General features: G+C 39.0%; 1 protein-coding gene across 1 annotated transcript in view; it reads left to right on the top strand.

The window, feature by feature from the left end:
• Positions 1-5,743: 5,743 nt before the first annotated feature.
• Positions 5,744-14,536, top strand: part of LOC131550814 (disintegrin and metalloproteinase domain-containing protein 12) — a 112,008-nt gene continuing 103,215 nt past the window's right edge. Inside the window, exon 1 of the mRNA XM_058793233.1 lies at positions 5,744-6,023. Within this exon, the coding sequence (XP_058649216.1) occupies positions 5,921-6,023 (103 nt within the window). The 5' untranslated portion in view covers positions 5,744-5,920. The remainder of the gene's footprint in view (positions 6,024-14,536) is intronic.

The raw sequence follows: 14,536 nt of genomic DNA, 5'->3' as shown, positions 1-14,536 counted from the left end.
AAGGTTATATATGCATTCCCTAGTTCATAAGATGCAATGGCCAAAGAGATCCATCTGATGTATGGGTACAGAAAACAGTGCAGACAAAACGCAAGAACGTTTCCTGCTCGAACGGCCCCCGAGAGTCTCCATTTACATGCAAGTGTTGACAATTCAGCTTTGTGCTTCAAAAAAGAGAGAGAGAGAGAAAAAAAAAACATGTTTTATGCCTTCTTATTTTCCTGTTAAACCTTTAGCACAAATCTCAGGGCAGATTTTGTCTTTGGGGCCAACTACATTTAGACTCTTTTCCTAATGTCATGACGAATATTGATGTGTTTTTGCAAGAGGGCTTTTCTCAGTGTTCTGGGCTTTGAGTTTGATGCTAATAAAAATGACAGAATCCTAAAAGCACAGTCCTAAATAACAGGAAATCGAATACATTTCGGCTGGATGGATGGATGAATATTGCTCTTGAGAAACTTCTTCTGGCCTCGGATGAAGAGTCGTGATGAATCATAGCGGGATGTTGATTACTACAGCAAAAATACTGACTTAGAATCAAAGCGAACCACGTAAACCAATAAATCGCCTTTTCTCTGAGAATTATTATGGTTCCTTAGATACAAAAGGGTTTTACAAACTTTTAAAAATGACACGCTGAATGAGCAATAGGATCTTTCAAAGGCGTTCTTGAAACTAGAAACCCTGTTGTCTGGGACTGTAAAGTCTGTTCTGATAGTTTGGACCCGATCACCCCTGCTGAGGTCCGTACCTGGAGATATGTGAACCAAACCCCTTCTTCGATAGCAGAACTGAAGGATTACTTCATCAGGTGAAATGGAGACAGCACAGGTAATCGATCATAAAGCATTTCTTGTTTTTTTCCCACCACAATGAATGGATGGCACAGGTGAAAGCATGCAGTGAAGTTTATTTGACATGTATGGTGAACCCTGACCCTGCTTTATCACAGGAGCTCGTCTGGAGTCTGTTTCACACCTGAAGACAGCTGGTACATTGACCCCAGGACAGGATGGGACAATCCTAGGCCTCTGAATTACGTCAACAAAGAGCTTGGGGCCCATGAGGGCCATTCTAGCAAATGGGTCCTTTTGTGTTCCTCATTAACATATGAGTAAGTAATGACTTGGAGGATTTTTACTATGGGCTGTTACAGGCATTTCCCTAAATACCCGAATATCTAGTAACTTTGTTAATTTATTTAATTTGTTTGATGCGTTTGTAGGGTTCTCATAATTATTTTTTGACCCTGTTTTCATGACAATGATCAGTCAATGGATTATTTAAAACAATGCTATATATATATATATATATATATATATATATATATATATATATATATATAAAATCATTATTATTTTTGCTATTGTTGTTATTACAGTTAAATATTATATTTATTACTTTTGTTTCTAAAATAACTAACTTAAACTTTAAGTGAAATATGAAAAACAAATTATTTTATTTAATCTAGTTGCCAGTGCAACATTTCTCATTTAAATTTAGTTTAACTTGTACTAAAATAACTAAAACTAAAACTGAAGAAAAATTAAAAACTATATGGGCATAATAAAAACGAATTAAAATGACAAAAACACAACAAAATAATAAAAACGATGAAAAAATGCTAAAACTACAATTGAAAACAAAAAACAAAATTTTAACAAAAACTAATATTATTTCAATTATACTAAAATAACACTGGTATATATGTATGAAATATTATTTTGTCATATTTTTGATAATTATTTATTCATTTCACTTTTGATAATTATTGCAATTTATTAACATTATATTGATAATTATAGCAATTCCTTTTGTCTTGTAGAATATTCTTTTCGATTATGAAGAAATGCATTTAACTCCTTATTAATCACCTTTTTGAAATGTGAAATGCTCCTGTTTCAGAGTGACCCATGAACAATTCATGAAAATAATCCTGGTGGACAGTGACATACATTAAGTAGTATCATTGTTCTAACTTATTCTTTCACTCTGACACTCATTCATGCATAAATACTTAATTTAATCATTCTTTAAAGCCAATCGCTGTCTAAATGGAGGTTCGATGTTAAAGTCTGTTTCTTTTCTCCAGCTACGGGACAGTGTTTGAGACGAAGACGTGTTTCAAAAAGTTGGATCCTTAAAGTTGGATTCATTCCTGTCTGCTCTTTTGAAATCGAGGCAATGCAAGAACAGAATGATGAAATCACAGTATTTTGCTCTTTCGAAATGAGGTTTCACTCATGTGGCTACAGACCAAACGCTGTTGATGTTGTTATTGTGCTCGGATCTCTCCGGCGTGTGCAGTCTGAGCTTCCTTTCGTGTTCTTTATTTGTTTCAGCTTTTAAATAATGCACAGGTTCATCATGGATGTGAGATGATTTCACACCTGCATTATTGCTCTTGTGCTGCAGTAAATCTCAGTGCAGTAGCATTGCACCAGCATGCACTGGACATGAAGACTCAATTCTAACTGTGGTATAAACAGAGTAGACCATTTGCATTATTAATTTACTTCTTTACTGATATCATGAGAAGTCAAAAGAGGTCAACCACAAGACTCAAAACAAGTAACCACAGCTATGGGGGGGGGGGGGACTAAATACTAAAAAGTATTTAGTCAGCCACCAATTGTGCAAGTTCTCCCACTTAAAAAGATGAGAGTGGCCTGTAATTTTCATCATAGGTATACCTCAACTATGAGAGATAAAATGAGGAAAAAAAAAAAACAGGAAATCACATTGTAGGATTTTTAAAGAATTAATTGGTAAATTCCTCGGTAAAATAAGGATTTGGTCACCTACAAACAAGCAAGATTTCTGGCTCTCACAGACCTGTAACTTCTTCTTTAAGAGGCTCCTCTGTCCTCCACTCGTTACCTGTATTAATGGCATCTGTTTGAACTCGTTATCAGTATAAAAGACACCTGTCCACAACCTCAAACAGTCCAACTCCAAACTCCACCATGGCCAAGACCAAAGAGCTGTCAAAGGACACCAGAAACAAAATTGTAGACCTGCACCAGGCTGGGAAGACTGAATCTGCAATAGGTAAGCAGCTTGGTGTGAAGAAATCAACTGTGGGAGCAATTATTAGAAAATGGAAGACAGACAAGACCACTGATAATCTCCCTCGATCTGGGGCTCCACAAGATCTCACCCGTGGGGTCAAAATGATCACAAGAACTGTGAGCAAAAATCCCAGAACCACACGGGGACCTAGTGAATGACCTGCAGAGAGCTGGGACCAAAGTAACAAAGGCTACCATCAGTAACACACTGCGCCGCCAGGGACTCAAATCCTGCAGTGCCAGACGTGTCCCCCTGCTGAAGCCAGTACATGTCCGGCCCGTCTGAAGTTTGCTAGAGAGCATTTGGATGATCCAGAAGAGGATTGGGAGAATGTCATATGGTCAGATGAAACCAAAATAGAACTTTTTGGTAAAAACTCAACTTGTGTTTGGAGGAGAAAGAATGCTGAGTTGCATCCAAAGAACACCATACCTACTGTGAAGCATGGGGGTGGAAACATCATGCTTTGGGGCTGTTTTTCTGCAAAGGGACCAGGACGACTGATCCGTGTAAATGAAAGAATGAATGGGGCCATGTATCGTGAGATTTTGAGTGAAAACCTCCTTCCATCAGCAAGGGCATTGAAGATGAAACGTGGCTGGGTCTTTCAGCATGACAATGATCCCAAACACACCGCCCGGGCAACGAAGGAGTGGCTTCGTAAGAAGCATTTCAAGGTCCCGGAGTGGCCTAGCCAGTCTCCAGATCTCAACCCCATCGAAAATCTTTGGAGGGAGTTGAAAGTCTGTGTTGCCCAGCGACAGCCCCAAAACATTACTGCTCTAGAGGAGATCTGCATGGAGGAATGGGCCAAAATACCAGCAACAGTGTGTGAAAACCTTGTGAAGACTTACAGAAAACATTTGACCTCTGTCATTGCCAACAAAGGGTATATAACAAAGTATTGAGATTAAATTTTGTTATTGACCAAATACTTATTTTCCACATGATTTTTTTTTTCTCATTTTGTCTCTCATAGTTGAGGTATACCTATGATGAAAATTACAGGCCTCTCTCATCTTTTTAAGTGGGAGAACTTGCACAATTGGTGGCTGACTAAATACTTTTTTGCCCCACTGTGTATATATATATATATATATATATATATATATTTTTTTTTTAAATGCCAAGTTCTTTCATGAAACTCTAGATGGCACAGGCTGATGGATTCTTAACGTAACTGATGATATTCACAGTGTTAAATTAATTGACACAAGCTGATTGGTTCATGTTGCATATGCAGCCAGTGAGCTTACTGCTTTACATTTAAATGGTTGGTTAGCATTCACCTGAGTATTCTGCAGCACGCTTTCAGAGTTCCTCTGAAACCTCCACCTTCCCCAGCTCCACCTGTATAGATCTGCTATGGCTTATTTTATATGCTATTTGTTCAGCAGCAGTATGTCTTAAATGCTGACAGCACTGTATCGCCATATGCACTGGCAGTAGCAAGTTCCTGTACTTGCTTGCAGCATCAGCAATAATCTACAACTACAGCAATAACCAACAGCAGCAGCAATTCAGCAGCAGCAGCGCATCTATTCCACCAAGACCAAATACATTAACATTGTCATATCCATTAATGCTAAAATCTTCTGAGAGTTGTTATGATAGAAATAAAGGTAACACTTTATTTTAAGGTGTCATAATACAGAGTAATTAACTAATTAAGTACTTAGTAGTAGCCGTTGTACTTACATGAAATAAAATGTACTTACCAAGTAACTAAGTTTTGTAATTATGTAGATGTAATAGGCAGCTACTGTTACACATATGTAACAGGCCGAGTCTGTTACACAGCTACTTGTACACTTAAGTACAATCTTGATGCACTTTATTTTAAGTAGCTTATGCCTGTGTAATATTCTGTAATTTTAATGTAATTAGAAAGGTATTACATGTATTTAAGCTGTGCACTGGTGGGTTAAATCAAACTAAGGTGCAGATGGATAAGGTGTACAGATACACATGAAGTACACTTAAGTACAATCTTGATACACTTTATTTTAAGTAGCTTATGGCTGTGTACTTACATTAATAATTACGTTGTATAAAGTCTGCAACACATATGTAACAATCTTTTGGTTACATAAGTAGCTGTGTAACAGACTCGGTCTGTTACATATGTGTAACTAGCTGCTTATTACATCTACATAATTACAAACTGTAAGTACAGGCTGTTCCATAACTTAGTTACATGGTAAGTACATTTTATTTCATGTAAGTACAAGGGCTACTACTAAGTACTTAACTAGGTAATTACTCTGTATTATGGACACCTTAAAATAAAATGTTACCGAAATAAATTTAATATTACTATTATTACTCATCAAAAATTAATAAATTTTGATATATTTACGGTAGGAAATGTACAAAATATCTTCATAGAACATGATCTGTACTTAATATCCTAATGATTTTTGGCATAAAAGAAAAATCTTTAATTTTGACCCATACAATGTATATTTGGCTATTGCTACAAATATACCCGTGCTGCTTATTACTGGTTTTGTGGTCCAGGGTCACATACTATTTGTTAGCGAATATTAATGAACGTTGTTGTAAACTGTTACCGCCGTGTCTGGTCCAAAATCAGAGGCGTCAAGGCAGCGGCACCCTCGCGCGCGCGCGCACACACACACACACACATACACACGCGCGCGCGCGCTTGAGTTCATATGGCTCGTGCGCTCATGGAAAGCTGATGTGTGGCGCGCTCTGAGAGTCTCTCACATTTCAGGAAGTGTCGAAAGTCCTCAGCTGCTGTCCGTCTGTCCTGCTCTATATTATGGTCGCGCAGCCGTGATCCGCGTGGATCGTCGGTGTGGATCTCTGGTGGGGCACCATGTCCACCCGGTACAGCCCGAGGCGTGCGCTCTTGCCCGCGGTCTGCGCGCATGTTGTGTCCGTGCTGACCGTCTGCTGCGCCGGGAGCGTGTTTACAGCCGGTAAGAGCGAATTTACTACAACTGCTTTGTGCACTTACAACTTTCACATGACTGTGTGGCTGCAGCTCAAAAACTAGTACGCTGCCTACTTAGTCAAACAGCATTTTTGGGCATCACGTGCGCGCAAAAGTCAAACTGCACAGTTGTTTATTTAAAAAAGGGGCTTTGCCTGATATGATCTGATTGATCACAAATCCTTTTGATTTTAACAGGTCATTTAGATGAAGTAGCTTGCATTTAGGTTACATGGCATAAAACATTACAGTTCGTGTTTTAGGAACAGTTTGAGTCTCTAGCAGCTCAACTAATGCATGCCGGACAGTTTGTAGGAAGAACATGCTCAGAACAGCTTCTTTGGGAGATGTCTGTGCTTTATTGATAGAGGCATTAACAGAACATCTGTGGTTTGCTGGTGGTTTTTAGTGTCATAACTTGTGGTTTGTCAATACACTATTTGGTGACCAGATGATGATCACTGTGATCTGATTATAATGATTTCTTATTTATTTATTTATTTGACCAATGAAAATTTGATTGATTGAGTGAGTGAGTGAGTGAGTGACTGACTGACTGACTGATTACTGCAGGAAAATGAAGCTGTTTTGGAATAATATGATTTGATTGATTGATTGATTGATTTTGAAACCCAAGAAAATTAAGGTTATTTTAGGACCAAAATTCCTCCTACATTCTCATTACAATGCTGTAATAATAGTATATGCATTTTTTTTAATTGAAGAGAATGAAAACATTGTGTTACTATTTTTTTGTAATTTTATTTATGGTATTTTTTAATAAAAATCATTACAGCATACTTTGTATAATATTGTATAAAATGACAGTAATGATGATCTAATAATAATAACCATGAAAATAATGCCATTAAAAATATGTATTAAAAAATCTCAAAATGCCCAGATGCATTACAGTAATGAGAACTGTTGGGGGTAAATATGCTTAATTGTTATAAAAAATTAATGCCATAATGCAAAATTCCATGTGCAAATATTGTTTTTTTAAGGAGACTAAACCTGAACAATTGAGGCTTTTCTTTTTTTCTTTCTTTCTCTCTCTCTCTCTCTCTCTCTCTCTAAACACATCATCATTGGTAAAGTGCTCTTAATTAACACAGAAAACTATTGTCTCTCTTCGCCTCCTGATGCTAAATGTATTTGTGTGCGAGTGATGATTATGTTATTGTGTGCTCTGCCGAGTTAATTGCATGTCGACGATCATTAATGTTTAAAAGCTCATTCATCATGGACCCGGTAAGTGATATGAAATGAGACTCCGTGCGGGTATGGTGGACGCAGTCATGGTGATTATATGATGCGAGCGCTAATTAAATAAACGTGCTGCATGCAACTCTGGCAGATTTGACAAATGACACAGCATTACAGCGACATGGTGCTTGATCAGCCACAGATACTCTCATTAAATCAGAGCGCTTATACAAAACAGGTGTGTTGGAGGGAGGAGGAGATGTGGAGCTTCATATAACCATCAAAGTTTACAGTATAATTTGTTAACACTGGAGAAATGTAGTATTACATCACTTGCTCACCAATGGATCCTCTGCAGTGAATGGGTGCCGTCAGAATGAGAGTCCAAACAGTTGATTAAAAACATCACAATAATCCACACCACTCCAGTCCATCAGTTAAACTCTTGTGAAGTGAAAAGCTGTGTGTTTGTAATTGTGATGTTTTTATCAGCTGTCATTCTGACGGCACCCATTCACTGCAGAGGATCCATTGGTGAGCAAGAGATGGAATGCTACATTTCCCCCAAATCTGATGAAGAAACAAACTCGTCTGCATCATGGATTGCCTGAGGGTGAGAAGGATTTCAGCATTGAGCTATTCCTTTAATGATTCTGGTTCCTTCTTTTATATTAAGCAAAACTATTATTGGTTGCATAACTTTTGTTGTTTACGTTACACTGTAAAAAATAAAATAAAATCTGAGGTGAGAATTGTTTCTACACCAAATTTGTTTTTAGTTTAAAAAGTAAGTTTCTGGTTCTCAAGAACCGCTTCAATCGATTTAGATCAGTATATCTTGATCTCCAGAATGATTCTATTTTTGTTTGATTCGTTAAAAAGAACAGTCTTGTAGTCATTTGTGAGTCATTAAAGGGAGACAAGGGCAGAGGAACCCAGTAAGGTGAGTGTGTAAAGATGTGAGGTGGAAGTGGAAGAAAGAACAGAGAGAAAGACACGAGGAAGAGAGACGAGCCCGTCACAGTGGGGTGTAAAACCAGAAACCGTTGATGTGACAACAAGTTTACAGAGACACGCGATCAAAGCCGTGCCAATCCCCAACATGTGTCAGAGAGAGGATGTCGACTACTGCGAGTGAACACTGTCCCTGAGTCTGCTACAAACGATCCCACTCCCTCCAGGCGCAGCGTGTGGGAAAACCAGAGTTCACTGCCACTTCTGTGAGTGTGTTGGCATGTTTGAAGTTAGAGTTCAGCAGAAGATGAATCATTTGCTCACCCTTGTGTCATTACAAATGTGCCTGGCTTTCTTTCTTCTGTGGAACACAAAAGCAGATGTTTTGCAAAATGTACCGAGTGCTCTTTTTTATTTTTTATAATGGGTTTTCAAGCTCAAATATGAGGGAAATATTATAGAAATAGCCCAATATTTTGTGCACTACCTTTAAAAGTTGGCTATCAGTATGATTTTTTAAATAAAATTTATACTTTTATTCAGCAAGGATGCATTAAACTGATCAAAAGCAACAGTAAAGACATGCTACAATAGATTTCAAATAAATGCTGTTCTCTTGAACTTTCTATTCATCAAAGAATGCTGAAAATCATGGTTTCCACAAACATATTCGACAGCACAACCGTTTCAACATTGATTGATAATAATAATAAATGTTTCTTCAGCAACAAATCAGCATATTAGAATGATTTCTGAAGGATCATGTGACACTGAAGACTGGAGTAATGATGCTGAAAATTCAGCTTTGATCGCAGAAATAAATTACATTTTAATATATATTCAAATACAAAACAGTCATTTTAAATTAGACATTTTTGCCATTTTTACTGTATTTTTGATCAAATCAATGCAGACTTGGTGAGCTTAACTTTCAAAAATATTGAACAATCTTTAAACTTCTTAATGAAAATATTCCAAGCACTTTTGAAGTGGAATGGTCTAGAAGGAAAAGACCAAAATTTGAGTCGTTATTCACTGACAATCTTCCTTGTAGCTCTGAAATCACATTCTCAATCACAATTTTAAATGTGTCATGTTTTAATCACATGACAGGTACGACTTCAAACTTCTTGAAATATTGTTCACAAGTTGTATAAACTATGTCTGTGGTGCTTTTTTGACATAGACATTCATTGCACGGACAACAAAAGTTTCACAGAAAAAAGAAAATACTTTTTTTTTTGCATAAACTGTACCTTTAAGATTTTCATGCACTCACTTCCTCTGGAGAAGAAACACAGCAACTCATCTTCCCACAATTCCCCCCTGGTGTGAAACATGCCTCGTCGGTGACAGGAAGTGGTTACCTGGCTGCCGTCGTTAAAGGCTAATGAGTGAGTTTATCAGAACAGGTGCCTCCCCGCGGTCTCACGAGGGCCGAATGCATCCGCGCGCCTGTTTTCTGAGTCCAGCATGTGGTCCTGCATAAAGGCCGCTGGAGGCGGAAAATGACTGGAAATCTTTAATGGCGTGGTTTTATGAGCAGGCGTCTGCAGAGATTGTTGGGTTTATGGGAACGATCAGTTGTTAAATGCGTGAGGGTCACAGAGATACCGTTCAGAGGCATCTGTTATTTTGCATTATTAAAGTTAACAGGAAATCTAAATTGACCCTATTTGCTTCCTTTATGCACATTGTTGTGTATGTGATTCATCAGTGCATATTATTCATCGCAGAGAGCCTGCATATCAGTTAGTGATTGATAGTCATGTTATGTTTGCCAATTTTCAGTTTGTCTGCATTCACTGATAGTTATGGCTACTTGGGTGATAAATAGCTGTTTAGACAATGTTTTAGCAAACTTTCTTTCCAGTTTTGTTCCATTCTGATGTGAAACATCCACTTTGAACTCTCGATAATGAAATAAATCCCTTATTTCTCATTGAATGTCAATATTGAATAAGGAAAGCACTATTGTTCAAAAGACTGGGGTCAGTAAGACTGTTTTATTGAAGGAAAAGCGACAGTATAGATATTCATATTGTTACAAAAGATTTCTATTTCAAATAAATTGTAATTTTGAACTTTTTAATTCATCAAAGAATCCCGAAAATCACTGTTTCCACAAACATATGAAGCAGCACAACCATTTTCAACATTGATAATCAGAAATGCATCTTGAGCAGCAAATCAGCATGATTTCTGAAGGATCATGTCACACTAAAGACTAGAGTAATGATGCTGAAAATTCAGCTTTGCATCACAGGAATAAATTGCATTTTAACAAAATTCAAATGGAAAACAGGTATTTTAAGTTGTAATAATATTTCAGAATATTATTAATTTTATTGTATTTTTCATCAAATAAATGCAGCCTTGGAGAGCATAAGTAACTTTTTTCAAAAATGTTAAAAAATCTTACCAACCAAAATATTCAATGTATGTGTCCCATTATGGAGGTAAAATGGGTAAAACTGCTATTTTATGTTGATTTTTGTTGTGTTATAGGTCCTTCAGATCAGTGGTGTGCCCCTAATTATCATCTGGATCTTTATTTTTTGGGTGAACTGTTCCTTTAAGAGTGTATGGCATGTCAAACCTTTAGAACAGAAGTTTTTGTGTATCTAAGCTTAGACTTTACATTCACTTTCCATTCCATCCATTTTCTCTCTGTTTAATCATATTTGTCACAATACAGTGGCAAAATGCATTCTGAATCATTTGATGTAGAGTTTAGCATTCGTTCTGTCCCCTTGTGTTCTATTATCAAATCACAGTTTCAGGCGTACAGTACGTTAACGCTCCGAGAGAGCAAGCCCTCATCTGCTCTGCCAGAAATGGACCGTGCAGAGCTGAAAACAGCTGAATGGGATTGAGTATCTGCTGGCGAACGCATGACGGCCAGAGAGAGTTTCAGGCGAACCGGCAGCTGTTCATATGCCACTGGCCCGTTGAGAGAGAAAAAGCAAGAGACACCCTGGAAAAAACAGAGCGTTGAGGGCGTGCATGGGGGGTTAATGAAAGACAGACGGAGAGGAGAAGAGAGAGACAGATCCTGCGCAGTGACAGACAGTTGCACACATGTAGGTTAAACACTGCAGAAGACGTCTGCACGCATGAGAGAGAAAGAGAGCGGTCAAACGTTTAAACTCAACTGACCCCATCCAGAACCTTTCACCCTCTCAATATGAAGGGCAGAGGCGATTATGTTCTCAATAAAGCTCAACAGTGGCCGCCCACCGTTACAACAGCCCTGCTTTTCTCATTCATTTTCTCCACAGGGAATTCAAAGACTTAAAGCAAGCCAGCTCTGAGATGAATCACCATATTTCAGCTGCTAAATGAATAAGTGTAAATGCTCATACTTTAATTTGAAATTAAAAGTATTTGGAATTTGAAAAAAATGAGAAACAAGACAAAGAAAAAATACAAAGCTGTTTGTATATTGGGGGAATGTACTATTTGCTTCAGTAGCATTTGGCAAGTGTTTTTATCCAAACTGAATTGTATTGCTTTCAGCGTTTATATTTAATAAGGACCCATGTCCTTCTTGTTGCTAGTACCATGATTGAGCTACAGGAATGCCATTGACTTGTAAAAATGAATTAGAAATGGATGAATATAGACGTTAAGTCATTGATTATAAGATTAAAACAGCAACATATTGTAATATATTCTAATATATAAGTAATTTGGGATTGTGGATTTTAGGATTACAGGACTTAGTTTCTGCTGAGGGATTTGGCAATTAAGCATGTTTTTGTAGAAATGAAGACTAAATCACATTGATTTGTAGCTTCTACACGAGCATATCATCAACAAGCAATGATCTCATGGTAGGTTTACATTACTGATGAAAAAAAAAAAACCCACTTTATTTGTGGAGAAAATGGATGAGAATTTGAATTTTGCTTTAGTTTTTTCTGCCTCTGTCCTAAAAGTCTGTTTGAGCCTTAGTGACGCTTCTGTGGGATCTTTCATAAAGTAATTATGCATATTTTTGAACTGGCTCTTGGTTTTAATTATAAATGTTCAAGGTGGTGTGTTTCAAAGAAGCATTATAAATTCACATTTCTGAGAAGTAAAAGTAATTTTTTCCACTTGTAAGTGGAAAGTTAACATGAAATCATAACAGATCTTATTTTATTTCATTTTTAATGCATTTTTATTTTTTTATTTATTCCATGAATCATCAAAGCAAATTATTTTAAATATAAAAATAGGGTTTGACATTTGATTTGATCTCTTTTGATCTTCTTCTTCTCCTTCTCATAGAACAGTCAGTGTCATATTCTGTAAAAATAATTGATTAGTATTTTTATTGTGATTATTAAATCAAAATATTCAAAAATATTATTGTAGTGTAAAATAAAAGCTCAAATATTTATTTAAAAATCTTAGTAGTATAAATAAAAATAATTATATAGCACAACTAGGCTATAGAATTAAAATTATGCTATTTGTTTTATTTATAAAAACAAATTATTTTGACTACAATGTAGGGTAAAATAACATTTTCATTTTTATTTCTTATTGTCTATAATAAAACAACTACAACAATAATAATAAATAATCATTTTAATAATAATAATAATTATTATTATTATATCACATTTAAAACAGAATGTAAAACATGTAAAAATAGAATGGACTACACAGTGTCAAATTCAGTAAATTTGTAGCAGTAATAGTAAATGTCAGGATTGTGGTCTGTTTTTGTTGTGTTTTGCTCCCCATGTGTTCCCTGTGACCCAGTTTCTCCCTCGTGTTGATTGTTAATTTGATTTCAGGTGTGTCTCATTTTCTTCCCCAATTATCCTGTGTTTAAAAGCCCCAGTCCTTCAGTTAGTGTTTGTCAGGTCTCTATCGCCCATTGTGCTACATGTGGTCCTGTCTGCCCTGTGTATCCCGTGTTGGAAGGATTAAAAGACTGTGACTTGTATTTACTCCTCGTCTCCTCATTCCTTGCTCAGCCCCATAGGCAATTGTGACAGAAGACCTGACCTAATACAGTTACCTCTACGTCTACCCTCCGTTTTGTTTCTGTGTTTTATACAGTTTTTTTTTTTTTTTTTTCCATTGTGCCCCATGGATCCCCTCGTCTGGCCCGAATTCCTACTCCTGCTCCAGCACCGATCTCTCGAGGACCATACACACCTGTTCCTGATGTTAGCTAACACCACCAGCTATTCGGACGATGCACTCTGCGCATTCTATGATGCAAGCCTGAACACAGCGTGCAGAGCGCTGTCGTCCGAAGATGGTCCTCGAGAGGATTTCGCCGCCTTCGTGGAGTGGATTCTGGCGAGAAACGGATCGCCCCTCACCTTCTCTGCCGAGGATGATCTCGCCAGATCCACTCCAGACCCAGAGCCCAGCCCACCAACTCCCCGTGGTGTGGAGCATCAGCCCAAGCCCACCGATGACGGAGAGCCAATTCCCGCTGCGCTTCCAGCGCCAGCGCAAAGCCGAGCGACTGAGCGGAAGACCGCCCCGAAAGTTGAGCCCAACACGTCAGACCAGGTGTGAGAGCCAGTGACCGTGCACACCACGATGGAGCAAGCCGTGGATGGTGTGAGCGCGGAGTGGAGCTCTGACCCCTTGCATCACGGCTGCTAGACTGGGAGGGGGATCTGATTGATTGGGAGACGGATCTGGAGGCCGACATTCTCCCTCTCCTCTCTCCTTCGTCCTGGCTGGTCCCGTCCAGCCCTCCTTCGTCTCTGCTGGTCCCGTCCAGCTCTGCTCCTCCAGAGCACCCTCCAGTGCCCGCTCCCCGAAAGCGTCCTCCAGAACCCACACCTCCAAAGCGCCCCACAGTGTCGGCTTCCGTTCCTGAGTTCAGCCCTGGAAGCCCGTAGGCTCACACATGACCGCCCTCCCACCCGCTCCTGCCTCCTCCACCGCTTTCGTCTGGCAGCCCCTCCGCTTGCACTCAGCCCACCATCTATGCGGTGCAAGCCCCACGTGACTGCCATCCTCCAGCGTCGTCGGGGCTGGAGTATCCCTCACCTCCGCCTCCAGCCTCCGAGGCCCGGACTCTGCCTTGGCCCGTTGGCCCAGCAGCTCCACCTTGGCTCCTAGCTCCCTCGCCTCCACCGTTACCCGTCTATCCATCAGCTCCACCGGGCTCCTTCGTCGCTCTGGCTCCGGCTCCGCCTTGGTGGGGCATCCACCCGCAATCGCCTCAGGACTCCGCTCCTCCGGCTGCACCTCGTCGCTCTGTCCCACCGGCTCCGTTGGGCTCCTTCCTCCCGCCAGATCCACCTTGGTCCTCAGTCACTCCGGCTCCGCTGCGGATTTCCGGATCTCCGCCTCGGTCGCCAGAGCCCTCAG

The sequence above is a fragment of the Onychostoma macrolepis genome, chromosome 12 (assembly GCF_012432095.1).
Source record: "Onychostoma macrolepis isolate SWU-2019 chromosome 12, ASM1243209v1, whole genome shotgun sequence".
In the NCBI taxonomy this organism is placed as follows: domain Eukaryota; kingdom Metazoa; phylum Chordata; class Actinopteri; order Cypriniformes; family Cyprinidae; genus Onychostoma; species Onychostoma macrolepis.
This window is presented reverse-complemented; position numbering and strand designations above follow the sequence as displayed.